The 19,353-nt window shown below is 40.1% G+C and overlaps 1 protein-coding gene across 1 annotated transcript; it reads right to left on the bottom strand.

The window, feature by feature from the left end:
- Positions 1-499: 499 nt before the first annotated feature.
- LAP3 (leucine aminopeptidase 3) lies at positions 500-16,424 on the bottom strand. The gene is made up of 13 exons (XM_086611883.1): positions 16,302-16,424; positions 15,522-15,637; positions 15,126-15,180; positions 13,326-13,431; positions 12,048-12,207; positions 8,422-8,583; positions 7,277-7,435; positions 6,389-6,513; positions 4,925-5,013; positions 3,422-3,524; positions 1,644-1,723; positions 828-940; positions 500-717 (listed from the first exon to the last, which is right to left on the bottom strand). Exons 1-13 carry the CDS (start codon positions 16,422-16,424, stop codon positions 519-521), a joined length of 1,590 nt encoding a protein of 529 aa, XP_086468009.1. The 3' UTR covers positions 500-518.
- Positions 16,425-19,353: the final 2,929 nt, after the last annotated feature.

Below are 19,353 nucleotides of genomic sequence, written 5' to 3'. Positions count from 1 at the left end.
CGCTCATCGCGCTGACTGCAACACCCTAAGCGCTCTAGTGGGGCATCGTTTCCACCTCGACACGCACCACCAGCAGTTTTAGTTTTTCTAAGGAAAAAAGTCAGAGTAGCATTTTTACAAACAGCTTTGCAGAGTTACCTTTCGCACCTCCCACAACTCACCCAAAACTGAGGGACAGCTATGATCTCCGTCTAATTCTCAATGAAAACACACACCCAAGACAGACATTTATTGTTGGCAATAATTCTGCTTACTTTACATATAAAATAGGAGTTCAGATGTTTTCCATCATCGTGTTTTCATACTAAATATGTCAATAGTTCAAACAATATTTTTTATTTTAAGCTGCACAACATGGGATAGCAAATCTCAAAAGTGAGATATTCTTACCCAAGTAATGATTTATAAAATGCATTTGTAGGTCATTGCCATAGTGAAAATATGCTTAGGGCATTTATGAATAACACTTTTAAAGATTTTTTTCTTAAGGCAGAGTGGATGATTTCAAAACAAGTATTTTATTTAGTATTGTGACTGTCCTGACTTAATCGAGCCGCAAACTCTACGAGCGTTCTTGTAGGCCGCCCTGCCATGCCTTTTCGAAGATAGGGCACTTCATCTTTATTTGACATCACACCAGCTATATCTAAATGAGCCCAGTGAGAGGCAGTCACAAATTCCTTCAGGAATGCAGCAGCTGTGCACGCTCCGCCAGCTCTGTGGAAAGCAGAAAAATTGTACTGTTTCTAAAGCAACACCAACAGCATAAACATCAAACAAACACGCTGAAAGAAAGGGGCACGTGAAGGACACTGGGTACATCTTACCTGCTGTACTTGCCAATGTTACTCAGATCTGCAAGAGGGCAGTCTGTCACTTGTTTTGTGTAATGTTCAAAAAGAGGCATTCTCCAAACTCTATCTCCTGTCAAAATGCTGGCCTGAAAAAGAAACAGTGATAGTTTGGGCAAAGTTGTTTGTTGTGGTTTTTTTTTTTAAAAAAAAAAAAAAACAACAACGAAAACACCTGCATTTATAAGCCCCAGTATCATGGCGTGCTTATTTTTTTTTAACTTTGATTAGTTTAAAAATCTTTAGCCCAATATAATATTAGGTATTTGGAAATACACTGCAAAACAAAACAGTGAATCGTACTTTTTAGGTACTTCAGTGTTAGTCAAAAGGCAAAATCTAAAGACTGCCTTTTTTTTTTTTTCCAATTTTTTTTTCCCTGACAACACAAATCCTTCCTTCAGACTTCCTTTAGCCATCACACTTCAGCCACTCACAAGGCCACTCTGAGTTTCTGTCTCAGTGTTGTTATGCAAGATCAATTATATTTTTAATATGAAATAATTACTGTCAGTAGTCCAGAGCTTATGCATACGCAGTTATCAGAAGACACGGATCCTTAAGATGATGTGCATGCTGTTTGCTGTATGATACTAAATCTCACTAAAGAGCTAACAATTAATAGTCAAAATTAATTATTTTCAATTAAATACAGTACTAACCATTCCTACGAGATTTCAATTTGTTAATAACATACCTTTTAGATTTGCATAAAGTAATGCACTAACTTTTCAATAACAACAGCTATTACTGAATTATTATTATGATTTAATAATAATGCAGATGGCCTACCTCATAAAGGTGAGTCCAAAGCCAAGATGAGTTTGTGAACACTCCAGTCGCAGCAGATCCCAATGCAACATCCATGGCACCTACAGAAACATACATTGAAGGTTATACAACAAAGGCCAAGGTGGACCTGAGCTATTCCTCCTGACCCCTCAACAGAACTTTTCATTTTTAATTCCCATTATCAGTAATTTCTAAAATCTGCAAAACCTAAAGATTTTAGTACATTTGCATTTTTAAAAGTTTAAACATTGTTAAAACATTTATGTAATCTAGTATGACAAGAATTCATAAAAATTTTATTCTGTATCTCATCAAACTAGATTTTCTGTTTTCAGCTTGATGTTTCTAAGCAATATTTCTAATATAATGTATTCAGCAATAACAGTGTCTTCTAAAAAAAAAAAAAAATCTAAATTTTATTGTTTCCACACAGGAAATATAAGTGAGTGGACTTTTTCCAATTTATAGACCTCTACAATTTGGAGCTGATACTTTCCCTTTCATGAATTTCACTTGCACAGATTTTTGCAAAGCATATGTGAATTTACTTTAAATTAAAATAATCCTTATCAAAATACTAAACCAATCCTAAACCAGAGGGATTACATACATATTTATTTATTCGATGCCACAGGACTGCTTCTCTAATGCAAACACTCAATCCTCAGGGAGATTTAAAAAAAAAAAAAAAGTAGTTTAACAAAATTACATGTCAAAGAAATTTTTCCAGGAGGTCTCCTCCTTCCTGCTTGGTGCCCAAGGATCCAAAACACAGAATAATCTAGAGTGGGAGTAAACTCCTCCTTCTATCGTGCTCTTTATATGGGAATCATTTTATAAAAGCCAATTATCTTAAAATCGTCTTCTCTTCTGTCTATTGAAATTTTCCACAGCATGTGGATGGAATATAATTTAAAGCACTAGTAGAGAACATAGAAAGGTGATTATTTTGCTTAGCATATGCATTAAGCAACACATTGGACTCCTGTCTGAACTACTCTTCCATGCTTGCTCTCGTTTCAGCTACAGTCACTTTGCCCATGACAGCTTGTTACTGCAGCTCATGAGATGCATACACAATGGTTTTAAATTTAAAATTATAACCTCATTCATGTACAACTGCAGAGATGAAACAATTAAAGCACATTTTATTACGCCTGAAAGTATGCAACTACAGATAAGAGATACTTCAGTCAAACGAATTCCTAGGAAGATGACAACAAGTCTCCTATCACATAGAGTCACGGAGACCTGAGCTAGCTCCCACAATGGAAGAACTGGGGCTGGCTGGGTCAGAGCTCAGGCACTCAGGAAGCTGTCCACAAAGAAGCTACTTTGGCTCCAGCATGGCCAGTGCCAGATGGACCTGGCAGGATTCGTGTACAACCACGCCAGTATCTCTGCATCACACAGCCCCGGGAGCTGGGGGGGCTTAGCTCAGAAATGGAAGCACTGGCAAACATCATGCAGAAACATCGAAGTCTGCACAAGTTTCCCTGCTCTTCTTAGTTCCAGCTCAGCTGGGCCGGCCCAACTTCATCCACATGGCTGAGTGTGTACTTTGCATGCCAGTACCCTCCCCAGTCCTAGAGACACAGTGCAACTGTACACGTTGTTAGAGCATAAGCCACGCCAGCTGTTGTCCTACAACATGTAAAATCATCTGTTGCTTTCGAATTCAGGTTGGCTTTATATATAGTGCAGCTAATCCACAGCCCAAATAACAAGAGAAACAAAGAACTGACTTGCAAAACGAGCAGGGAAGGGAGATTATTTACCTGTCAATGTTGCAGCATTCACAATAGCTCTTGCATTAAAATTGTGGGCATAACAGAGAGCGTCAGCTAACAGCAGTCTTCCTTCTGCATCTGTGTTATCCACCTTCAGGTGCAAAATCAGTAAAAATAGATTAACTACTGAAAATAACCCTTTCACTGACTTATTTCTTACCTATCATCTTAAATAGCTGTCAGATTGTGAACAGTCACAGACCCTAGGAACTTAAGGTAAGCAAAATTTACTCAAAACAATAGTATTGGTATACAGTTATGTTTCTAAAATAAACGCATATCTGTAGCTGAGGTCAAGTCACCTTTCAGCACTGTAACCTCCTCTGCATGCTGGGCCTCTGTGCCGCTGGATCCTCACAAGAGGCTGGAGAGGGGCCCCAATGGAGCACAGGAGGCTGGTTACCATTCCCAGCAAAGCCCCAGGAATCCCAGCAGCTATTTCTGAGGAAGCACAGAGATCTGGCCCATGGAAACTGCGAAGGAGGAGAGGGTACCACAAAGAAGCACAGATGCATGCCTGGAAACAGCTTCTCGTTATACTGCTTTCCCTGTGGATCTTGAAACTTTTTCCCCTCAAAAAAAAAAAAAAAAAAAAAAAAAAAAATCAATAGCCCCTTTGCTCCTTTCCCCTTTCAGGGAAATTTCATGATTAATTCTGCAAGATTAATTGCATTATGTGCTCTGAGCTACTAGCACTTTCTTGCAAATTTCTTCTTGGTGGAGGAATATGTGCCCAGTCAAATATGTGCCCTCAAAGCAGAGGGCAACAGAACTCAGTTTTGGGAGAACCACCTCAAGGAACCGGAACATTCAACAAGTCAAAAGGTGGTAAAATCAAAGAAATCCAGACAGAGTTAAATATTAAGTCATCTACTTCTGCACAAAATCAGTGGTCTACAGCACAATGACTTTCAGTACCACTTAATCTATTAGATGAGTATGGAACAGTTTGGATTCAATATGACATAATGTATTTTGGGATGGATTTGGCAAGCTCCTTTGAACTGACAGGCCCTATGACTCAAAGTTCTGATTGTACAGAGCAGCTCGGCAGGGTAAAGACCTTGGTTATGTCAGCCAGGAAACTAATACTCTTTATGTCTTACTCCACATAACAGGGAAGTGTCCCGAAGGGTCTGCTGGAAGGAACGAGTACATTATCCATTCTGAGAACCTGTATTTATGAGCATTGTAACAACCTCTGGTGCTAAAACAAGACTTTCTAGCATGTTCAGTAAATGACCATATTGTTCAGCTTCTCCTAACAATTTATAAAACATGTCTAATATCATCAATCTATATTTGTATTTGTAAGAATCCTATGATAGCATTTTCTAATAACATGCTGCTTACATTTTTAAAAACAGTACATTTGCACTGCTTATCTTTTAAAGGGTCTTTTCAAACACATACTCTTGACTGCAGTCATGTAACTTGACTGATTAAACCAATCCACTAAAAGTATTCAAAATCCAGGTTTTCCATACCTACCTGTATTGTTTTTCCATTCTTGGCTCTAACTACATCTCCAGGCTTGTTTGCCTTACCACTGGGCATATTTTCACAGAGGGGTGCCAAACCTCAGAGATAAAAGGAAAAGTGCATTACTTGCATTACTAGTTTCTTTCTCAGAAAAGATGTCGAAAAAACACTTAGAAAAAACTCAAACACCTCCTTAAAAAAACAATACCTATTCTCACCTTGAATTCATGACTAAAATCGCATTTCTCCTGGTTACTGAAAGACACACAGTCCAGTTTTCAACCAGGGAAATTTCTCTCATGTTGGACCATCACATTCTCTCACCTACACCATTTTACCACTCGGATTTGCTTCTACTTTATGCCCGGACAAGTGAGATCAGAGGAGCAACAAATATCATCTTATATCTTCCGTTTATGAATAATTAGTCCCATGTAAAGGGATTTCTTTCTTTCTGAAATTAAAAACTTCTCAGAATAACACTCAGCCATTCAAACTCTGCTCATTGTAAATAAACACTGTGTAATGTCAAGAGGGGTTCAAGGACTCGCCATAGAACTCCAACCATTGGAAGAGCAAATAAAGATGAGCAAAAAAGAGGTCAGTGTCAAAACTCCAGCTATAAACAGGGCAGTGGGATGAAAGGCAATCCACCATTCCTAGGGAAAACCTGCTCCTGGCACAAGGGATAAGCGAATCGTGGACCACCACTTTTCAGTGGAATTATGTACACAGGCTTTTGCTCCACGGATTCACCCTCCCCGTGGCAGGCTGACAAGTGAAGGACGGGTGAGGATGTGTGTTTCGCTGCCCTCTCCTGGTTGAAGCATAACAGTGACTAAAACACTATTTTCCTTAAAGTCAAGGTTCTCAAACATAAAACTTATCCTAGAATGGATTCCATGTCATTAGTATCACGTTTTGCCACGATTCCTGATTCAGCTCATTTAATTTTAGCTGTGCAACATTCTTCAGGAAAATACAAGCATTGTTCATACTTAAAAATAGTATTAGCAGACTGGGGTGTTTTTTTTGTTTATTTTACATTCTGCTGAGATATCCACCTAAGGAAGCAAAAGCTGATCCCTCTTCCTGTTCAGCTGTGGCAAACACTCATGGAGGTAGCTTTTCATTTTTAATTGCTTTCACAGATATCCACATTCCTTCTCGTAATAAAGGATCAGAACTTCTGAAAAAAATTGTTAAAAATAAGTTTATCCACAATAATTTCTCATCTAAGATCTAAAAATCATGCCTTCAAAATTTTAATTCAGTGTTGAAATATTTTATCCAAGCAAAACTAGTACTTTCTGATAAGCAAGTGAAAATGGAAGAGAAGCTGGGAAAGAAAAAATCTGCAAGAGTCCATGGCATTTCTGTAAGACCATTACCAGTGCTGATACTAGAAAATGACTTTGTCAAAAAGCAATCTTGTAAAATTAAATTTTTGGATTCTTATACAAACACACTTACCAATTATGTTAAGAGGTAGATTTAAAGCTGCTGCTGTCACAATGGCTGAACAGACAGTTGCTGCCCCTCCCATATCTGCTCTCATCTCATCCATGCCCGATGACGGCTTCAGTGAAATGCCACCACTGGAATAAACAGAACAAATATCATCCAACACGTATGAGTTCTAAGTTGCACACATCGATAAAATTCCGTTCATCAGTATGTTTTAGCAACAAGTATCCGTAAATGTGTTTTCAAATATTCCTGCAACACACTAACAAGCATACTGAAAGCAAGGTCTTTGGGTTTTCACTTCAGATATAATATGTCCCTGAATTATTTTCTCATAATTAGGACCCCATAAAAATCCAGGTAATCTGCAGCAGACTAACTCAATGGTTATCATAATAGCAAAAGAGCACAAAACAAAAATGAAACAGTACACTTGCTAAAATCAGCATATGGAAGGGGAACAGACTGATAAATTCTTCACCAGTTATGAGACATGAAAAGCAGTTACAAGGAACTACTGCAAAGAATGAACTATTTTCTCTTTCCTGAAGCGTGATCTAGATGTCCAGTGACAGACTGCAATTCTAATAATGGAAATTCTTCATCCAGAGGTTTGCTTAGACCAAAGTAGGAAAAAATAGCGAGTTATTTGTTTTTTTCCCCCATCGGAATTTCCATTTTCCCCTTTTAAGACAAGGGCATATCAATTCCTACTTTGTCCAACCACTCAAGCTTGTCTTCTCCCCAGACAAGGCAGCACAGTCAACTATAAAGGGCAAGTTCACTGGAATGGCATTGAAAGATATGCAGAGCAAAAAGAAAGCCTCTCCCTGTTGAAAATGAATAGCAGGAAGACATTTCGCCCCCCAGTCAGTAAAATATTAGCATACATACCTGTCGAATGTAACTCCTTTTCCTACAAATACCAATGGGGAGTCACTTGTATTAGCACCACCTAAATAGTGAATCTCCAGAAAGATGGGAGGTTCAGCCGAACCTTTAGCTACACTCAGGAATGCTCCCATCTGTTGTGTTGCTATCCAAGACTCTGGTCTGGAACATAAATATTTATTTATTTATTTATTGTAATTGGACACTTTGACTAAGGTGATTTTGTTTGTTTGTTCTGAAGATATCACAATTCTTAAAGGTTTGTACACAAACTATGAATTGCATTTTAGTTAGTTACTTTGGAAACCGTCATTTAAATCAAACCATTATTACTTTTTTTGTGAAACAGAAAAATAGTGCCTCGAAGTTGCTGCTTGGTTTTTGTTTTGCCTTGTTTTAAAAAATAACAACAAAACAAACAACAACGAGTCTACACTTTTGGCATCAGAAACATTAAACTTTCACTTGTCCTTCAGTCTCTGAAGGCACATGGAGCAACAATATTGCAGCAGGTTACAGTTTAGCTTTCTGCTATAAGATGGTTAACTACAGGCAAAGCTGATTTCCCTCAATCTTTTGCTTTTCAACAAAACAGCCTCCAACACTTGCATAGCCAGTTAGCCCATTTCCACTGAAATGCAGTAACTAGAAATGCCAATTTAAATTGCAAATTCAATTGCAAGAGTTTTTATGACTGCATCTCAACATTTTTTAAAGTTAAAAAAAAAAGCCCCAACAATAACAGCAATAAATAGAGGACGTTTAATTACCACATCCAAACAAAAAAGCAAAGGTATGTATAAAATCCACTTGGGGAAAAAAACAAAAAGTATTAAAGCGATCTACTATTTGCCTTCTATTCACTGAGGCTTCATCAGGCTCCCTCTTTCACAGCACATACTGACTGCATGACTAATTGACAGTTAGTTAATGATTTTACTGTGTCACAGTATCTTGCTTACTCTGCAAAGTAGAAGCTCACCTCCTAACATTGAGAGTAGCTTGCAGCCTGGGCACCCCTCATACCTTTTTGCCAAACACTTCCCCTGCTTCTGTCATCTGAAGTGGCAGAGAGAAGAGCCCACTGTGGATCTGAATAGCCTGTAAGGTATCTTAGCCTATAGAGGAATCATTTAAACAGAATTTACCTTATATGGACCTTCACATTGCTGAAACTTCTGAGCTTCTGTTCAATATGTTCAGCAAATTTGGTTGGAGTTATATAGTTAGCTGGAGCCTCCATAAGGAACCGAGCAAGGTTCTGACCCTCCGCGTAGATAACACCTTTTTGCCAGGCTTCACTTTCAGCACTAAACAACACCATACAATAATCAGGATCATAAACATTTGCAAAAGTAAGATGTCAGCATCCATCTGTTCTCTCCTGTTTGAAAATGCAGTATCATTAATTTGGGGCAATTAAGAATGTCATAGTAATCTTACTACAAGGAATTTAGGATGATATCCAAGGTGCATCTAGTCAAGTAGCTCATCTCTGGTTCTAGTCAGTGCCAAATGCTTCACAGAAAGCTAGAATAATCCTAGAGCAGACAGATGTAAAATTATCTAATACATTAGGTCTTGTCCTAATCCTTAGTAGTCAGAGACTGGCTTAAATCCTAGAGCACAAGGTTTAATATCCCTTCCAAAATTTGTAATCACATTAATTATAACAGCCCTGAAAGTTTTTATTTACCACACAGTCTCCAAGTCTGTTTTTCACTTTACTGAAATATGATTATATAGTAAGAGTGGAATTTGGATTTCATTTCACAGTGCACTCAAGGCACTTCACTAACGAATGAAAGAGCAAACGTTCGAAGAGCTGCCGCATAGGAAATGGGGATGTCTCTCTGGTTACTTTGCAATACCACCAGTACAAAACCTTTCATTTTACTGAGATAGAACTGGAAGGCTTATTTGCTTTAAAAGGTATCACAAAGCAGGGCATTAAGCTAGATCCCGCCTCTCAGGAGCAACACTGTGAAGGATTCCAGGAGGAATAGCGAAACATTGTCTGAATACAGAGAGATGGAATTAAGAAGCCAAATTTCAGCTGACACTGAAACTGGCAAGAAGTAAGAAACAAGAGGACCTTTAGCAATGAAACAGCATTATCCCTGACCTGCCTTTTGCTGATGATGTACCTGTTGAAGCCCTCTTGTTGCCAAGTATATCATCAGCAAAACGAAGGTCAAGGATGATGCCATCCCGTTGCTAAATGGGGCAGACAATCTAGTGAACACTGGGAAGACTGAAGTTCTCAATGCCTGCTTTGCATCAGTCTTAATAATTATTAAGGTCTGCTTCCAGATTCCCTAGTTTTTTGTGCTTAGTAACAGAGTTTGGGGAAGGAAGGTACTACCCATGACAGAGGAATACAGACTTAGGACTGTTTAAGGAAGCCAGACATATACAAGCCCTTGGAAGCAGGCAGGGTATATCTGAGGGCGCTGAGGGAGCTGCCTAGTATCATTGCGAGCTTGCTCTCTTTCAGTTTGAAAGGTCATGGTAACTGCACGTGGTCTCTCGTTATCAGAAAAGGACAAATCCTCATCTTTAAGAATAGCAAGGAGGATATAGGGAATAATAAACCATTTATCCTAGACTACTACCCTAAGAGGTTATGGAAAAAGTCATCTTGGAAGCCATTTCCAGGTACATGAAGGACAAGACAGTCACTGTGAAGAACAGTCATTATAGATTTATTTGGGGCAAATCACGCCTGACCAACTTGACTGACTTTTATGATGAGAGGGCTGGCACAGAGGACCACAGTGCATGTCATTTACCTTGGCTTTAGCAAGGTCTTTGTGTAGAATCCTTGCAGACAAATTGAGAAAACAGGAACTAGAGGGGTAGACTGCGAAACGGGTGAAAAACTGGTAGGACTGTTGAGCTCAGAAGATAGCACACAACAGCTGAACGATCTAGCTGGCAGTTAGTTATGCATGGTGTTCCTCAAGGGTTGATACAGGGGCTGATACTTTCACCAACAACTTGGACAATGAAATGTACCCTCAGAAGTTCATGAACAGCATCACACTGCGGGGAGCAGCTGAAATGGGGAGGGTAGGGCCACCATTCATAGGGACCTTGACAGGCTGGAGGAATGCAAAGGGAACACCGTCAAGTTTAACAGAGACTGGCATAAAGTCCTGTACCTGGGACAGAGCAGCTCTATGTAACGGTCAGGCTGGACACTGACTAGGCAGAAGGTAAAGTTGCAAAAAAGAACCTGGGGATCCTCGTGGACAAGTTGTACAGGAGTGAGCAGCGCGTTACTGCGGTGACAAAGGCCAGCGTGTACTGGGTTGGATTACAGCACAGCCAGCACATTAAGGGAAATAATTATTTACCTCCTTGGCATTTGTGAGGCTGCATCTAGATACATCCACTTTGAGTTCCTGAATACAGAACAAATACTGATAAACTAGAGAAAGACCAAAGGAGGGGTAGGGAGTTGCAGCACACAATATATGAGGAGAAGCTAAGAAAATTTGGTTTGTTTCATCTAAGGAAGAAAAATTTAGGAAAGATCTAATTGCAGTCTTTCCTCTACCCTTAATAGGGTTTATAGAGAAGATGAAGACAGACACATCTCAGAGCTGCCCAGTAAGTGTGTAAGAGACAATGGGCTCAAGATTCAAAAGGGAAACTGCAATAGAACATAAAGGAAAAATTCACCATGAACATAGTTATGCACTATAACAGATGGCCCAGTGAGGCTGTAGCGTTTCCATCTCAGGAGATATTCGGAACTGGACTAGGCAAACGCCTGACTGAGCTCTGAAGTTATACGTAACTTCCAGGTTATCTCTAATCTAAGTTGGAGCTGCACTAGATGACCTTCAGAGGTCCTTTCCAATCTAAATAATTATATTCAAAAATTACTTCCAGTGTCATAAGTGGTCATAGGACCATCTATGTTTTCAAAAAATGTTTTTTTAATATAATCAGCTTCCAAACTATCTGCTGTGTTACAAAGTGGAAAGAGTGTTGCATGTAGCTTATCAAGACACACTTAAGTTGAGAGGTCTTTATATTATTTCACTAACTTTCTCATAAGGAAAGACTTGTTCCTGTATAAAGTACATATGGGAAATACTTCTCCGTGTGACAGAATATCCTATATGGAAGGAACAAAGTCCCCTCTGATAGAGTAACAAGGGATTAATAAAACTTTGTTCTGGAACCAAAAGCTCTGACATTACTTTCTTCTCTCAAGCAACAATGATGTCTACTTAGAGGCCAGGAGCACCCAAGCTTCTCTTCTTGCACTGTATTCAGTGAATATGTGTATTCAGTGAATATGTGTATTCATACAAATGAAGTATGTAAAACGTATCCATCATGGCATGGTCTGGTGTCAATTAGCATTTCCTGATTTTCAAAAGGATTTATGCATTTATGGAGTTCAAAATACCTCTGCTCTGCAATTTTGGCATGCAATAGCAACAAAAGTCCTTTCACACCAGAACTATGCTTCAAGTAACTTTTTACTTACTTTTTATCCTGGGCCTTCTATTCTATGAAGCAGCATTTATTTACCCTTAACCTCAGAACACAGCAAACTAACAAAACACATGGAGCAAACACTATAAACATACTTGAGATGTAAAATACTTCAGGAAATTCAAAGGAGTAGGAGGAATTAAGAGGGATATTGCTGCTAGCCTTATTCTGTTAGTTTTATGTTTTTCTCATGCACAAAGTTTTATAAATAAGTAAACAAACAGATAAATAAATACACAAGCTTTCCTTTTGTCATCACCTTCCATGAAGCTGAGGAGTAACTACAGGTTTCTTTTTTTGCTTCAGCTCGTTATATTCATGCAATCCAAGGACAGCACCTTCAGCAGCTGCTTGAGCATCTCCACAGGGGTCTACTTCAACACAAGGGATCTCCAGATCTTGGATCTGTCTACAACCAACTGAAAAATATAGTACAAAACTAGTAGGCTGAGTATGTCACAGAACAGCAAAACAGGTATATCAGGTGATCAACGCGACATTTCAAGAAAAAAATAATTTTAACTCAAGATACCAGAGTTTATAAGTAAACCAATTAAAAAGATCATGCAGTAGAATAATTAGAAATGCTAATATACTGACAAATTTTGACTAAAAATATCACTTGATGAATTGTGACGATTAAGACATTTCACAATAAAAAGGAAAGTTCACAGTTGCTCTCATTCCTTTAAGCTCACTCCATATCAAAGAAAAGCTCGATCATTCTGGAGTGCTGTGGATTATGACTATCTACAGGTTATCAGAAATTTGCTGTAATTTAGTTTTTTGCTGAGAATACGACTGCTCTTTTCTTCCAAATCAGTTTATACACACTTTTATAAACAAACAAAAAAATTATACATTACATAAATTCTATTTTGTACCAATTAATTTATCGACGTTTTGGCAGCTAGTGAGACAGCGTGGGCTAGCACTTTGGACATACAGCTCTCATACAGGTGTGACTGACTTCCAGTCTCAGACTACTAACTCTGCAGTGAGAACTCTTTTTATTCTTTTTATTCTCTTTATACCCACTTAGATGCAGCAGTCATCCTTGATTAAGACAGAGAGGCCTCCTCTGCCTATGACAGATAAAATAATGAACCATACTACTGATGTTGTAGAAGACACCAGTTTATAGCATAACTATCTCAGTAATAAACTAAGTGGCAAAAGTAAATATATGTGCATACCTAAGTACAGCATGAGCATAAAGTGAATCAGCGATGCTCTCAGGCTTCAAAATAGTAGTAATTAAACAAGCGCTTGTTCAATATCACAGTTTAGGAAAGTTATTTGGTATAAGTAACGAGTTACCTGTCTGCAGATTGATTTACATGCCCTGTAACTCCTTTCTTGCTAACGAAAAACTTCATGAATTCAGCAACAAGTAAATCCATTAACCAAACCATGCTGTAGATTTTGCATTTCAAAATAAAAATGATATCTAGACTCACTCTTCAAAAGTGGAACATGGTATGCCATTGCAATATTTTATAGACAAAATGCTTAAAAAAAAATAAAAATAGCAAACCTGCAACAGCTGCACGAATATTTTCTTTGCCTTCATTCCAGTTTTCTTGGTCATTTACTCCAGCATTCTTCTTACCCAAGCCAACGACAACCACACTCGGAAAGTCCTAGATGAAGCCGACACACAAATGGATTCACTTTAGCTCATACAGCCACAGCAGGGAGTTGTTAAAAAGACCTTACTTTCAAAATCAAACCAGGCAGAGCATTAAAATACATTTAGTACTTTCTCTACATTACGCACATTTCTACGTTAAGAGTGCCAGTATGGTGCCACTGTCTTGCACTCCCAATCATTTGCTACAGGCATGCAACCAGTTTCTGTTGTCCAGTTAAAAGTTAATCATGTGTATTGCAGCAGTCAGGGCTTTATACTCAACACATGGTAAACTTGGTACTTCTAAGCGCAAGTCCAAGAGTCCTTTGAAAGTGGATCCAGCTTTCCAGCTGCAACAAAGGCCAGAACTGAGCTGGAGGAGCGTAACCCTTTTTGGCACAGTACTACGTTCAAGGAAATAAAATCACTTCAAAGGCCAGATGAGAAAGCAAAGCTGCACAGAGGTACACAGCTCCGGAACTCAGGCAAGTGATGTAGCACAGCAGACTAAACGCTTGCCTTATAAACTGCAAGTGGAAGGCATAAAGAAGAAATAACAAAGATTAAAGAAGCATTTTAAGAACGAAGTCAAATTTGTATAAAACTCAAGGTTATATATGCTCTTTGCTCTGAAGAAAAATGAAGTTGTTCTTAGGCTTTTCCTTCCATCACAAATAGCTGCTCTGTTAGATTCTAACAACCACCTTTCAAACTGCTACACAGTAGTAAAGTCTTTTAGTCCACAAGACGCTGAAACTGGTGTTAGCTTTCCAGAAGATCAGTGACTAGAGTTAACTTTTTTTAGTTGTCATTATTTCACACGCTTAGAAGAGGTGTAAGGCCAAATTCTACTGCCTTCTCTTGCAGAGATTTGCTATTCACTTCATCCTGTATGCAGGACTGGAAAAATGGGACTTTCAGTGGAGTCAACTTCCATGAAATTTCCGAGAGCCTTTCTGCTGAGTCTTGTGTCATCCGTCTGGGGTCTCCGCAGAGGAATTTATATGTGGTAGGCAATACTCACTACGAATTGATTTATTTAAATGATTTTAAATAGCCCTAATATAAGATTATTATCTGTGCAGGTGCATTAGATGTATTAGGGCTTCTCAAATGGCACCAAGAGCCTAACTTTAAGCAGATGAATCCTCATCTCTTACCCTTGTGATATATCATGACTGTGCAGACAAAAGTCCTGCTTGAAGAACAGTCTCATGTCTTGTTTTCAGAGGTCTCAAGCACATGACTAAAACCTCTGATTAAAGCCTACTTTAGGCTAGGACTACCTCGTCTTAGAACTGCCATGACTGGAAGGTCTTTGCACATATCAGTACACATCCATGCACTCACTCCTTGTGAACACGGAAGGTACAGTGGAAGTCTGATCCCAAACTGTTGTGCTTCAGCTCACTCAGTAAAGCAGTTATTGAGAGCACAACACCTTTGGAGCACACTTGTTTACACAAGTTTGTACATTTGCAGCACAGTGGAGGGAGTAGAAGATTGTGCAAAAGGCCACGTAAACATGGGAGTGCAAAACAGGAGGTTTCAATAAAACCACATTTCTTCTTTTTGAGAGGGGTGAGAGGGAGGAAGAAAAGCAGAGCACTTACATAAGCAGAGCAGTGAACTCAGCTTAAAATAATACATAAGGGCAAACCTCACACATTAATCAGTATGCACATAAAAATCCAATGTTCATACCTGATGCAAACCATGGAATATGCGCGTTTTGCCTTTCTTCAAAGGTGGCCCACATCTAGAACATAAAAAGATTATTTCAATAAAGAAGTCCTTATTGGTGATAAATCTTATGGCACTATGTTCACTTCACAACCACACAGTGTTCCTCAACACTGTGCTGGGACATTTGTCTCAGTGCTGCTTCACAGAAAAGGACAGCGCCCATGAACGTGTGCATCCCTTTCCTCAGTGCTTGGTGCTCCCACAGGAGTTCTTCTCCAAACTACTTAGCCTGGTAGAAGCAAATACCAGCCAGAGAAGTGGTATGGATACAAACACTAATACTGATAAAAAAGATCACTCTTATTGGTGTTTGTAGATACTTTAATCCATTTCAGAAGCTTATCACACACTTACATGGACAGAAGTTCTCTCAGCTTTCCAGACACGAGTCTATCGAAAGCATCTCCTGCACTAGTGAACTGGGCAGCACCTTCATCCTTTTCACTTGAGTAGATTCCCAGAACGAGACCCTAAAAAAGGATGCACGTTAACATAAACACAAAAAGTAAAGACTCGTCTGACAGACAACAAGCAAACTGTTCAAACCGTAGTTACTGGTGTACACGTTCATCTCTGTTCATGTATTTATCTAACGTGATGCACAGAGCAACATTTCGGTAAACCAGGATAAACTACTACAACTACTTTTACACGTGACAAAGAAATTAGATACAATATAACTACAGTTGTAACCATTTTGCCTAACAGGTAGAGACAAAAAATCTTTCAATTTGTAATTTTAAGTGCAAAAGAGCTACCCCTCGCCCCCTAAATGCAGACTTCCAGCCAGGTGCATCCCGGAGTAACACAGGGATTGCACCACTCCCGACTGAGGCTCACAGGCAAGGCAGCGTGCGCCGGGGCAGGAGGGCGGCTCTGCCCCCACAGGGAGATCCCTCCATGGCGCAGCGGCCCCGCGGCCCCGGCACAGCCCCGCCGCCGGCGCGGCCCCCACCCAACGCCGCGGGTTTGCGAGTCAAAGCCCCGGGCTGGACCGGGGGGCACACGGCGACCCGAGAGCCGGGCGTCGGGCACGAACCGCGCGGGAGGAGGGGCCGCCCCGCGCTGCCGCCTCCTGCCCCACTCGCCCCGAGCAAGAGAGCCGCGCGGCGGGACCCCCCGCCGCCCCCTCACCTTCCCGCCCGCCCCGCGGCTGGAGCCCCGCGGCGACGGCCCCTGCGCCGAGCAGCCGCAGGCCGCGAGGAGGTGGCGGCTGAGGCGGCGCGCAGCCGCCCTCCGCACCCAGGGCAGCAGCATGGCGCAGGGCAGGGCAGCGCGGGGGCTGCAGCAGCCCGGCGGCTGAGGCGGTCCGGCCGCGCCGCCGCCACCCGAGCCCGGCGCCCCGATGGCCTCATCAGCCGGCGCCGCGCGGGGCGGTGCCCGCGGTGGCGGAGGGGAGGGGACAAGATGGAGGGCGGAGGGCGGGAGCAGTTACGAGATCGTGTGTTACAGAGTTTGATACGGTGTTTCGTTGTTGACTTGTGATACGGGGATAGACTGTTTCCGCACATCACTTGTGTGTGAGACTTCGTACCCGAAGGAGGGGGCGGACACGGTTCCACGTTTGCCCTCTTGTGAAATGCTGTAAATTAAGTATTCGCGCGTGGTGCTGAGGATGAAACGGCTGTCGTGAGCTTGTCACAGACCTGAAAAACCAGTCCTGGTACGCACACACGGTGTTCAGTTTGCATATTGGAGGTTAAAATGTAAATGGTTTACAAAAAATAATCAAAGCTTTATTGCGAATGCAAAGACAACAAATTTACATTATTTTCCATGTAGGATGGTGGTTTACTTCTATAATATCAGCGTGTCTGTCTAGGAGTGGATTAGCTTCTAAGTGAAAGCAGTAACAATCTCAGAGTGAGATTAAAAAAAAAAAGAAAATGTATTAAGTGAAATAAAAAACCTATGAGAATGACTGACTGTGGTTATATTTTATCGGGGAAGTTCACACCAGCATACTGGGTCGTCAGTGTAATGTCAGAAGTAGATTTGTGCTTCTCTAGCAAAAGCACTGCATGGAAAAGAACTGTTTGGAGTTTGCTGAGGTTTATTGTATCAGTATGAAAAGCCAGAGTTTCAGTGGCACTGAACATGCACTGGATTTTGTCAAGTGATTCAGAATTTTTGTTTGTTGTTGTTGGGTTTTTTTGGGGGGGTTTCTTTCAGAAATGTGAAACATAGCTTATAAGTAACTTGCATTTATATGTGACAATCTGACACCTTACAACACTATGTATAACAATTACTTTGCTTTTCCGTATCTCTGTAACTGAACTTACACTGTTACATCAGCAGAACATGATGAAGAAGGGTGGCTGGGCCTATTTTCTAACAGTATATTGCAGTTCCCACTTAACCACTTTTTTCATTGAGTGGTACAGAAAGAATTAACATGTCTGATAAAGGACAGCAGCACTCAGAGACAGTGACTGAGGGAAATTGCATCCATTTTGATTTATCTTGTAAAATTACATTTTTTAACGTTAAATTATTTATTTAAAGAATCAAAGTGGTAATTAGTTTTTAGCTTCATTTATTTTGGAGAGGCTTTTTGACACAATGAATAGTTTCATAGTTCTTTGAAGAATGGCTCCATAGCTGCTCTGCATCCTTCATGGAGCTTCTGCATGTACAAATTAAGTGGGTATTTTCAGGATATAGGAAGTTTTCTTTAATTGTATGGAAAACCAGGATTTGACCCATAATCTCTTCAAAGTTCTGGGCAGATATTCCTCATAAACATTCTCATTTGGGATTTCAAATAACAAACAAATTTTCAAAGTAAAAAGTACCCCCAAAGAAGTCTTCTTTTCCACATGTTGAGCATGCATATGATCAGATACACTAGGTGAAGTATGACTAAAATGAGAATGTGTAAATAAAGTAGATCACACATATCAAGTTCCACATTTTTGAAAGTATTTTATGATGTACAAGGGAAAGATGAAAAGGTCTAACTGATAAACTTACCCATTGTTAACCTTAAGGTGTGCTTTGTAATTGTACCTCTTAACTGTGTGATTGCATTTAACCTTTTTTTCCCCGACAAAATTTCCCAGGGCAAATGTTCTATGCATTTTCCCATTGGTGTGTCTTAGCAGTGCTTAAACTGAGACAACCTGTGGAGCTGAAAGGTTAGTTTAGCCTTATATCTGTTTCGTTCAATTTAATTCATGCATGGTAATAACTTCCATTCACTCTAAAGTGAACTGAAAAGACTGTTTTCTCACAAGTCACAAAACAGTCATTGGGTGATGTCATTTGGTCATTCAACTCATGCAGCCACAATATCCCACAATAATACTCAGAAATGTTTCATACATGTGCTGTGAGAAATCTTTTGGATTGTTACTGCAAAGCTAGTTTTTGTGGGAAGCCTGGGGGGCATTAAGCAGTTCATTATCAGTGTGAAAGATGTGTTGTAATACTGGTATACAGTATATATGTATATATATATGCATACTGGTACTACTGAAAAGCATTTCTGAAGCAATCATTTTATATGGAGGACTTTAAAATCTGCTTTTTTTTTTACTTCCTAAAGAGAATTGTATTTGGTAAAGGCTAAGTTATGTGTTACAATATAATTCTTTCTGTACAACAACTACTTCTAAAGTGTATGTTCCTAGAACTATGACAAATTTCATTTTCTATTTGCGTAATTGTACTGCAGTTTAAGGTCTTCTATTTCAGAGCCACTCAGACTTTTCTGGGAGGTGAAGGTGGTGGTACCACAGAGGCCTCTGTACTGTGCTGCTACCATGGCGGGCACCTTCGCTGACGGCGTTGGTTTGCTGCCTATGCACATGTGGGTATTGCACCATCTTCCTGGAGTTGTGGCCCGGGGTGGAGAGTGAGTGAAAGCACCAGTAAAATTAGAACAGTGAAGTAAGTGGGTGGTATAAATTACGAATCACCTTTTCTGCCTTTCTGAGTCTCCTCTCTGCTAAAATTGTAATAGGGCTCTAGACACATTAAAACTTTCCAGCTGTCTCTTAAATTTTTATGGGCCTTTAAAAAAAGTGGCTAACACCATGTTGAAGAAGACACGTTATTAGGGCCTATTGCAGAAGCACCCTCACGAATTTCTGCTTCACGCATAATCCTGCTAAATTTGTAGGGCCAAAACCAGAGATGGTACAGGCTACAGTAACAGACACCACTCATGGCATCTGTAGGT

Source organism: Tauraco erythrolophus, chromosome 5 (genome assembly GCF_009769465.1).
Source record: "Tauraco erythrolophus isolate bTauEry1 chromosome 5, bTauEry1.pri, whole genome shotgun sequence".
Lineage (NCBI taxonomy): Eukaryota > Metazoa > Chordata > Aves > Musophagiformes > Musophagidae > Tauraco > Tauraco erythrolophus.
Note: the sequence above shows the minus strand (reverse complement) of the source record. Positions and strands in the feature narration are given on the sequence as shown.

What these genes read in the sequence shown, in the direction of transcription:
- LAP3 (XM_086611883.1), bottom strand. Translation starts at nt 16,424, where the DNA reads ATGCTGCTGCCCTGGGTGCGGAGGGCGGCTGCGCGCCGCCTCAGCCGC. An exon ending in CTGAGAGAACTTCTGTCCAT is followed by an intron (nt 15,181 to 15,521) that starts GTAAGTGTGTGA and finishes TTTATGTTCTAG; the next exon opens with ATGTGGGCCACCTTTGAAGA. An exon ending in ACTCCTCAGCTTCATGGAAG is followed by an intron (nt 8,584 to 12,047) that starts GTGATGACAAAA and finishes GGTGTTGTTTAG; the next exon opens with TGCTGAAAGTGAAGCCTGGC.